Source organism: Phaseolus vulgaris, chromosome 8 (assembly GCF_051622355.1).
Source record: "Phaseolus vulgaris cultivar YP4 chromosome 8, ASM5162235v1, whole genome shotgun sequence".
In the NCBI taxonomy this organism is placed as follows: Eukaryota; Viridiplantae; Streptophyta; class Magnoliopsida; order Fabales; family Fabaceae; genus Phaseolus; species Phaseolus vulgaris.
Window position 1 is genome coordinate 8,290,931 of NC_143505.1, and position 9,459 is coordinate 8,300,389.

General features: G+C 34.6%; 1 protein-coding gene across 1 annotated transcript; it reads left to right on the forward strand.

Moving 5' to 3' along the window:
• The first annotated feature begins 1,257 nt into the window (after positions 1–1,257).
• LOC137825801 (leucine-rich repeat receptor-like protein kinase PXC2) lies at positions 1,258–5,533 on the forward strand. Its single transcript, XM_068631590.1, has 2 exons — positions 1,258–3,596; positions 3,810–5,533. The coding sequence occupies exons 1-2, from the start codon at positions 2,134–2,136 to the stop codon at positions 5,251–5,253; spliced, it is 2,907 nt and encodes a 968-aa protein (XP_068487691.1). The 5' UTR covers positions 1,258–2,133; the 3' UTR covers positions 5,254–5,533.
• The last annotated feature ends 3,926 nt before the right edge of the window (positions 5,534–9,459 follow it).

Consider the following 9,459-nt stretch of genomic DNA (forward strand, 5'->3'; position numbering starts at 1 on the left):
AAAATATGTAAATGTAGTAAGTTATTAACATGTTAAGTTAGGATTGTTGAAAGAAATTGGAGTTTAGTATTTGAAAATGAATGAAGAAATTGAGAAAGGGGATTTTTGAGTCTCTTTTGTTTGGAGGAAGTGTGTGAAAACATGATTTGGTTGGTTCCTTTTTATTCTTTCAAACAGATCCTGTCTCCTTCTGCAATAAATTGTTTCCACCAGGCATCAATGTGCTTCATCTAACTCTCATCAACTTTTCAAATACACTGCACAAATCACTCACTCTTCTTTTCTATTCTATTCTCTGAAATTATGAACACTTGTACTATCCTTCAACACCAATTATGCCCACAAATGGATTTTCTTAATAAAAAATTTAAATAACAAAAACTGTAATCATAATAAAACGTGACGAAAGAATAATTATAAGTAAATCTAATAAAAATACATTTTTCTCACATATTACAGTTAATTTTTTTTACAATGAAAAAATTGTTGATATTGCTATGATCATTATTAAAGAAGCATGCTTTCAGATTAAACTTGAATGATTGTGTAGATTTGAAATTATGAATGGTCATGTTTAAATGACGTTTATGCTGTACAACTTGGATGGATAATGATGTTTTCATTTTCATGAGAAATCAGGTTTATAATTATTAATTTAGAATAAAATAAATTATATTATTTTCTAACTTTAAAACAAGGTCCATTTGATGCTTTAAACATATCTTAAAAGATTGAAATTGTTACTAAAATATTTATTTTCTTATTTGCAATTATACGACGTTTGAGTCACTTCAAGAGGGTGAATAGTTTAGGGTAATTTTAGAAAGTGATAAAAAAAACTCTTGAATTTGTATAACATTAACAATCGAAAAGTTCTTTTAGGAAAAATAATAATTAAAAATAAAAAAAGACAATAGTCTATTCGATGACAAAAATGGTTGAAAACTAATAAATAAATAATTTAAAAAATGCCTTAAACTCGACAAAAGGGCAATTTTGTTACCAAAAAAGGACACGTGGATCACATTGGATATTGGTTTGACCATCCATCGTAGTCCCAGTTTATACTAAACTTAGGAATATCCAACCATGGGAAATTTTACATATAGTATTTATTGTCTTAATTTATTTTCACTATATTTTTAATACTATTATTACAATGCATAGATAAAACATTGAATTAAATTTAAATAATAATAGTAAAAAAAAGAAGAATACAGCAACATACCATAAATAAAGTGTTTCTGCTAGAAACACATGACACATAGAGTACCAAAACACACTCTCTCTTTCTCTGTCTTTGACGTTAGAAGCTTTAAATGCATCACTTTACTCTCTCTGACACTACCCAGAAGGCATAGAAGACTTAAGAATAGAACAAACCAAACTTCACAGCACAAACACTAATTTATGCTTTTCTCTCTCCCACACTTTCCACTCTCCACTCTTCAACTCAATTCTCAATTGCTCTGTCTCTCTCCCTCTTCCATTAATGCCTTCTCTTACCTCGAGGCCTTCTTTATTATAGCTCTGCGTCCCTTTCGCCGCTTTCCCTGGGAATCAATATCAAATACTATCAAATTTTCCTTCTTTTTTAAATTCAATCAATTTTTCTACCCTTTTGTTTTCTTGTCAAATTCATAAGTGTGAGATCATATTCACACTCTCTCAGTATCGTTGTGTGAGTGCTGTGCTTGAAGGGAGTGATTTTGAAATTCTGAACACGAAAAAAAGAAAAGGCCAAAAGGGAATTTCCCGAGTTTGCTTTAATTTGTTTTTCTCTTTGTCATCTTCACATGGCTTTTATTGTCTAATCCTTTTATTTATTTATTTATTTTCCCCGTTTGTTTGTTTCTAGTCCTTCCTTTTTGTTTATATTCACTTAGATTTGGATACTTGCAAATTCTGTTTCCATTTTGTGTCCTTTTCTAAGCTTCTGTTCCTCCTGTTTAGAAGAAACTTCCCCTTCTGTTTGTGAGGTGAGATGAGGTTTGGTGGTGCATATGTTGTGCTCTGTTAGGACCTACCGACCTTTTCTACAGGATATGCAACCAAATGATAACAGAGTTGTTCTTGTTAAGGGGTAGAGTTTTGTTGAAATTTGAACACTCTTCATAACATCAATCTATAAATATGATGCAATTCAGCATGTGCGTGTTGTTTCTGGTTCTTCTTGCTTCGGTTATGTTGGTGGTTTCTGCGGACCCTGGTTTCAATGATGATGTGTTGGGTTTGATTGTGTTTAAGGCTGGTTTGGAAGATCCCAAAAGGAAACTCTCTTCTTGGAATGAGGATGATAACAGTCCTTGCAATTGGGAAGGTGTGAAGTGTGATCCTTCATCCAATAGGGTCACTGCTCTTGTTCTTGATGGGTTCTCTCTTTCTGGGCATGTTGATAGGGGCTTATTGAGGTTGCAGTTCCTTCAAATTCTCTCCCTTTCAAGGAACAACTTCACAGGGCTTATAAACCCTGATCTTCCTCGCCTTGGGAGTTTACAGGCTGTGGACTTCAGTGACAACAACCTCTCTGGGGAGATCCCAGAAGGGTTTTTCCAACAATGTGGCTCTCTCAGGACAGTTTCATTTGCCAAGAACAACCTCACAGGTAAAATTCCCGAGTCCTTGAGTTCCTGCTCCAATTTGGCAACTGTTAACTTCTCCTCTAACCAGCTCCATGGGGAATTGCCTAATGGAGTGTGGTTCTTGAGGGGGCTACAGTCACTTGATCTGTCGGACAACATGCTGGAGGGAGAAATTCCTGAAGGCATTCAGAATCTGTATGATATGAGGGAGTTGAGTCTTCAGAGGAACAGGTTTAGTGGAAGGCTTCCTGGGGATATTGGAGGCTGCTTACTTCTGAAATCACTTGACTTGAGTGGTAATTTTCTCTCTGGGGAACTCCCTCAATCAATGCAAAGACTCACTTCTTGCACATCACTTAGTTTGCAGGGAAACTCATTCACAGGGGGCATTCCTGACTGGATTGGGGAATTGAAGAATCTAGACATGTTGGATCTTTCTGCCAATTCATTTTCTGGTTGGATTCCTAAGTCATTAGGAAATCTTGACTCTTTGCATAGATTGAATTTGTCCAGGAATCAGTTGACAGGAAACTTGCCTGATTCCATGCTGAACTGCACTAAGCTTTTGACTCTGGACATCAGCCATAATCACTTGGCAGGCCATGTTCCTTCATGGATTTTTAAGATGGGAGTGCAAAGCATCTCTCTTTCTGGGAATGGCTTCAGCAAGGGCAATTATCCTGCACTTAAGTCCACACCTACATCTTATCATGGTCTTGAGGTTCTGGATTTGTCATTCAATGCATTTTCTGGTGTGCTTCCATCTGGCATTGGAGGACTTAGTAGCCTACAAGTCTTGAATATCTCTACTAACAATATCTCTGGTCCCATTCCTGTGGGTATAGGCGAACTTAAGTCTTTGTACATTATTGACCTAAGTGACAACAAGTTTAATGGAAGCATTCCTTCTGAAATAGAAGGGGCAATTTCACTCAGGGAGCTAAGGCTGCAAAAGAACTTCCTAGGTGGGAGAATTCCAGCCCAAATCGACAAGTGTTCATCTCTAACATTTTTGTAAGTTTTCTTGATATCGTAGTTGCACAAATGTTTTGTTTTTTATTACTTTACCTGACTGATTTGTGTTTCCAAATTGAAAAGGCCTTTTTTTTGTGTGTGTGTGCTTCTGTCAAAGATAATTGAGAAAAATTGACATCTTTTGTAAGTTAACATGCCTACAATGTTTTGTCTAATTGTTCCCTGTCTGTGCTTTTCCATTGAGTTGTGCAGGATTCTTTCTCACAACAAGCTTACTGGTTCAATCCCTCCAGCCATAGCAAACCTCAGCAATCTTCAATATGTTGATTTGTCACGGAATCAACTCTCTGGAAGTTTACCCAAGGAGTTAACAAATCTTTCTCATCTTTTCTCATTTAATGTGTCCTACAACCACCTTGAAGGTGAACTACCTGTGGGTGGCTTCTTCAACACCATCTCCTCCTCCTCAGTCTCCGATAACCCATTGCTGTGCGGTTCTGTTGTCAACCACTCCTGTCCATCTGTTCATCCCAAACCTATTGTCCTGAACCCCAACTCTTCAGGTTCCAACTCCAGCATTTCCTCACAGACCCATCGGCATAAAATCATATTAAGTATCTCTGCTCTTATTGCTATTGGAGCAGCTGCTTTTATCGCCATTGGTGTGGTGGCTGTTACTGTCCTAAATATCCACGTGCGTTCAGCAATGGAGCGTATGCCTGCTACATTTGCATTGTCTGGGGGTGAGGACTATAGTGGTTCGCCTGCAAATGATCCAAACTACGGGAAGCTTGTCATGTTTTCTGGTGATGCAGACTTTGCTGATGGAGCACATAATCTTCTCAATAAAGAAAGTGAAATAGGCCGTGGTGGATTTGGAGTTGTTTATCGCACTTTCCTTCGTGATGGACACGCTGTTGCAATCAAGAAACTTACAGTCTCCAGTTTGATCAAGTCCCAAGAAGACTTTGAGAAAGAAATCAAAAAGCTTGGGAAGATCAGGCACTCGAATCTTGTGGCACTTGAAGGTTATTATTGGACTTCATCCTTGCAACTCCTGATTTATGAGTACCTGTCCACTGGGAGTTTGCATAAACTTCTACATGATGATAACAGCAAAAATGTCTTCTCATGGCCACAAAGGTTCAAGATTATTTATGGCATGGCAAAAGGGTTGGCCCATTTGCACCAAATGAACATAATCCACTACAATCTTAAATCAACCAATGTTCTCATTGATTGTTCAGGTGAGCCAAAGGTTGGAGATTTTGGCTTGGTGAAACTACTGCCAATGCTAGACCATTGTGTTTTGAGCAGCAAAATTCAAAGTGCACTCGGATACATGGCGCCAGAGTTTGCTTGCCGCACGGTTAAGATAACCGAGAAGTGTGACATATATGGTTTTGGGATCCTGGTGCTGGAGGTGGTGACAGGAAAAAGACCTGTGGAATACATGGAGGACGATGTGGTGGTTCTGTGTGACATGGTGAGGGGTGCCTTGGAAGAAGGCAAGGTGGAGCAATGTGTTGATGGAAGGCTCCTTGGTAACTTTGCTGCAGAGGAGGCAATTCCTGTGATAAAATTGGGGTTGATTTGTGCATCACAAGTGCCATCAAACCGTCCAGATATGGCTGAGGTAGTCAACATACTAGAATTAATCCAATGCCCTTCAGAAGGACTAGAGGAATTAGAATGAGTTTTGTTGCAGTCTTTGAGAACAACAGCATATATTGCAATACCTGGTGAAGTACAATCCGGTTAAAAAGCTCTATACATGCAAAGAATATGATTCAGTCACCAACTTTTCTTTGTTTAAGTTGTTGAAATTTTCTTCTTTCTTAGGCCTCTTAAATTTTGTTCATCTCTTAATGTATTACTGGATTTTTCTTCACCAGTTAGACGGCTGATACAAGGATAATATATCATATATCTCTTAATCATAGATTTCCCTCCAAGAATGAATTGCATTTTCTCAAGTTTTACCTATTTGCAATTTTATACGGTTTCCTCATGCTGAGACAAGTTGTGCGTTATTCATGTTGGTACCTGGTATCAAGTACCCCACCTAGAATATGGTACACTGCTAAATGACACTGAACTTTAATGACTGTGAAAGGATGGTTCATACGAGTTCAGTGGCCAAACTCTGCTGCACTTTAGAGAGACTTCACTATGGAACACGTGATGGACAAATGGAGATAAACCCAAAGCTTGGTCTAGAGAGAGACTACACTATGGAAAATGTTATTCACTTTTCATCTACTATTGCACACACAAATTTCAAATTACTCTCTTTATAAATACAGATCTCACAATAACAACATTTGAATACAAATAATTCTTTGTTCATCACAACCAATTTTTACACACGTATAGAATATGGGCTTCTTCGTTACATAAAAATTAATTAATTTCATTAATGGAGACGTAATTGTTGTTGATACGAGACTCTTCGTATAGAATATGAGATTCTTCGTTACATAAATATCAATCAATGAAATTATTAATTGGTTTTATATTATTTATATTGAATTATAAAGGAAATCTTAATACTTAATGAATATCTTTATTTCTTTTACTATTAGAAGCAAAATGAGATGTAGAAAATATAACAAAGTAAATCTTTAAAAAATGAAAAAGTTCTATTGCCAATATTTATCTTTTGGTTGAAAAACGTTGTAGAACTTGCTTTTCCTTGTCCCCTTTCCGTATGAAAACAAAGAAGAGATTTGGAATAAACTAAAAGGAAAGGGGAACACACACAAGTCCTCACAAAGAATAATTGGACGCAGCCACAAAGAATGCACCAAAGAAGAAAAAAAGTAAAAGGAAAAAAAGCACCCACTTGCTTTATTCACACTTTCAAACCCAACACTAATATTTTTTTGTTTCTCTTTGGTAGAACTCTGGCACTTGATGATAGTAATTGCTGGTGCTAGTAAATTTAATAATTAAAGCTTGGACATGAAGTGAAAAAAATTTGGCATTGGTGATATAAAAAAAAAATGTTGGAGGAGTGGCACACAACACAACCTTATCAAATAGGCTTTGTTGGTTGGACATCATCAAAGCACAGGCACAAGGTGTCCTTAAAAGCATCACCAACTCACAAGCTTTTTGAAATGGCAACATTTGGTGCAGTGCATGGCAATCATGCCATGTTCCAACTTGTGAACTGTTCTATCCTGAAAGAAGAATAAAAAAAACATTGCACGCTTTAATCATCAGAAATTATGTTATGTAGCTTATTGATTTACGTTCACGCTAGCATATACAAAGATGATTATGTCTACGTGTGAAACAGTAAATAAAAGGAATGTGTAGATTACTCTGCAGATCGTTATATCATGACTAATGAATGGTTGGACGATACCAACAATTAACCTACTTACAGTTGTAACAAAACAATGCTGTGTTTTTTGCTTCAAGCTAAAAAAAATTGTCAAATAGTTCATTTGCTAGTTGGTGATATTTTTAGCTTGCGTAATATGTGTCTTCATTTCCTTAACATTTAGATAAGTCCGTGAGTTTGAATTGTTATATTTACTATTCGTCATATGGGTCTCTCAATGGGTCTCTCAACGTAGAATTTTTACGCGTCATAAAATATTGAATAATGATATATGGACAATTCTAATTTTTTATACAATTACATTACAACTCTCAGTATTATTATTTTAATATTTTTTTATATTATTTAATTACAAATTTATCTTTTATTATATATTTATTTTTAAACCTATCACATCAAAGGTGGTATACAACTCTAAAAGTTGTCAAACTATATTTTTCTAAAATATTAGAATGTGAAACATTAGAGTATTGAGGGTAGGGTACTATTTGACATCTCAATCTCTTTGTAGATAAAAAAATTGTTTGATTTATCTATTGTGTTTCCCATTGTATTTACCTTTGAGTGGGATTTGTGGTTAAACTTTTTTAACTAATATTTTCATTTTCACTTTCAACTTCACTTTCAATTTGACAGGTCATAATCAGCACTGGTAAGTGATGCTCATGCCCTTTCATTCTTTCCATTGTTTTTGGCTTCTTTTTATTCTTTTCCTTTCACGCTTCACTCAAAAACAACAAAAAGACCAAAATTCTAATTCCCTAACATTTTAGTGGGAAATGTGTGGCGTAGTTGTTTGGTTCTCCACTCTTGGATTATAGGGTATTTACATGTGTTTTGCTGTCTTTTTTTTATCTTTGTATTTTGTGACCTAATAAATGAGTTTGGAGATAGAGAGAGAAAAAAATTAGTTAAAGATATTGTATACATAAATTGGGAAGAATCATTCCATAATTTGCTTAACCTATTACCAGCCTTTTGCTTAACCTATTACCAGCCTTGTCAAAATTTGTTCTTAGTTTCAAGTATTTCATAATTTACTTAACCTATTACGAGCCTTGTCATAATTTGTTCTTGGTTTCAAGTACTGATTGACAACCAACCATCATCTTCTGCTAGGAGTTGCTCCAAGACAAAGTCTAAAAGACTATTTTAAACCTTCAAACGATGTTTTGATGAGTTTTGATTTTACAAACTAATGGTTCAAGTGGATATAGAGGCACCCTATTAGTCGCAGTTGTACAAGACGGGAGGAACAAAATACTTGTTATCATAGTTGCTATTGTTTTACCTTCAAAACAACATATATTATTTTTCTTAAAAAATTTAAGGAGACATGTCACACCTCAGGACGACATGTGCTTAATTTTGGAACTCAATTTATGTTGTGGATGGACTTAATTGTATGCATGTACATTATATTTGACATATTTCATGAGATGCTTCAAGAATGTCACATTTAAAAAGACTTTGTCAATATGATAAACACTTTTATTTTCAAAATAACATTTTTTCTCTTCCTTTTTGTCCATTTTATCTTGAATTCTTTACTTCAATATGCAGCATACCCATTGACTAAGCCTCTAGCCAACCACTAATACACTACAAAAAAAAGTGTATATTGTGGCGGTTTTTTTTTTGTATAAAGTGACGTTTATAACCGCCACAATATACGCTTGTGGCGGTTTCTCAAACCGCCATAGAACTGGCCGCCACAAAGTTTAATGTGGCGGTTTTACGCTACCCACCGCAACACCCGCCACTTTAAACACAGTGTAAGTAGTGGCGGTTTTTATATGTAAGTAGTGTCAGTTATAACTGTCACAATTTACATTCATTGAAGAAGATTTTGGCGCCATAATATACGTAAGTAGTGGCGTTTTTAACTGACGTAAATTTAATTCTAAACAAATAAAATTTAACCACCACTTTTTTATAATTTTTTTTATAATCTGTTTTATACGATTAACCTAAACATAATATATTTTCATAATAAAATAAAATAATGTATAAGGTTATAATCATTCATTCATTTCATTGAAAATTAAAGTACACATAATAATGCTCAAAATTTTATATGTAATTGAAAATTAAAACACATAAAAAGTTCATACATCCCTAATCAAGTTTAAAATTACAACACATAATTGTTCAAAAGTTCATACATCCCTAATCAAGTTTAAAATTAAAACACACATCCCTAATTAGTTTTGCTTCCAGCACTTGATCCTATTATTTGATTAGGTGATGGAGCACCACTTCCATTATCTGATACCTGAAATAAATAATTTTAAGTAAATGAATTTGTGTGTTTATAATTATAAAATAAAAGACACCAATAAATATTTAAATATATTAATATTTCATTGGTGAATGCATGAATCAAATGAAAGATTCCCTTTTAAGGACAAAACTCATCTTTATCCTTACCTTTATATTTATTATTTAATAGGTATAAAACTTTTATCAAATCCTGTATTCATAGAAGATAGCTATTCTCTTATGCTTACAAAAATATTAATTAAATAAAATTTTATAAAACTAAAAATT

Excerpts from the sequence above, each read along its gene's own strand:
- LOC137825801 (XM_068631590.1), top strand. The coding sequence starts at position 2,134 with ATGATGCAATTCAGCATGTGCGTGTTGTTTCTGGTTCTTCTTGCTTCG. Across the intron at positions 3,597-3,809 it reads TGTTCATCTCTAACATTTTT|GATTCTTTCTCACAACAAGC; the intron begins GTAAGTTTTCTT and ends TGAGTTGTGCAG.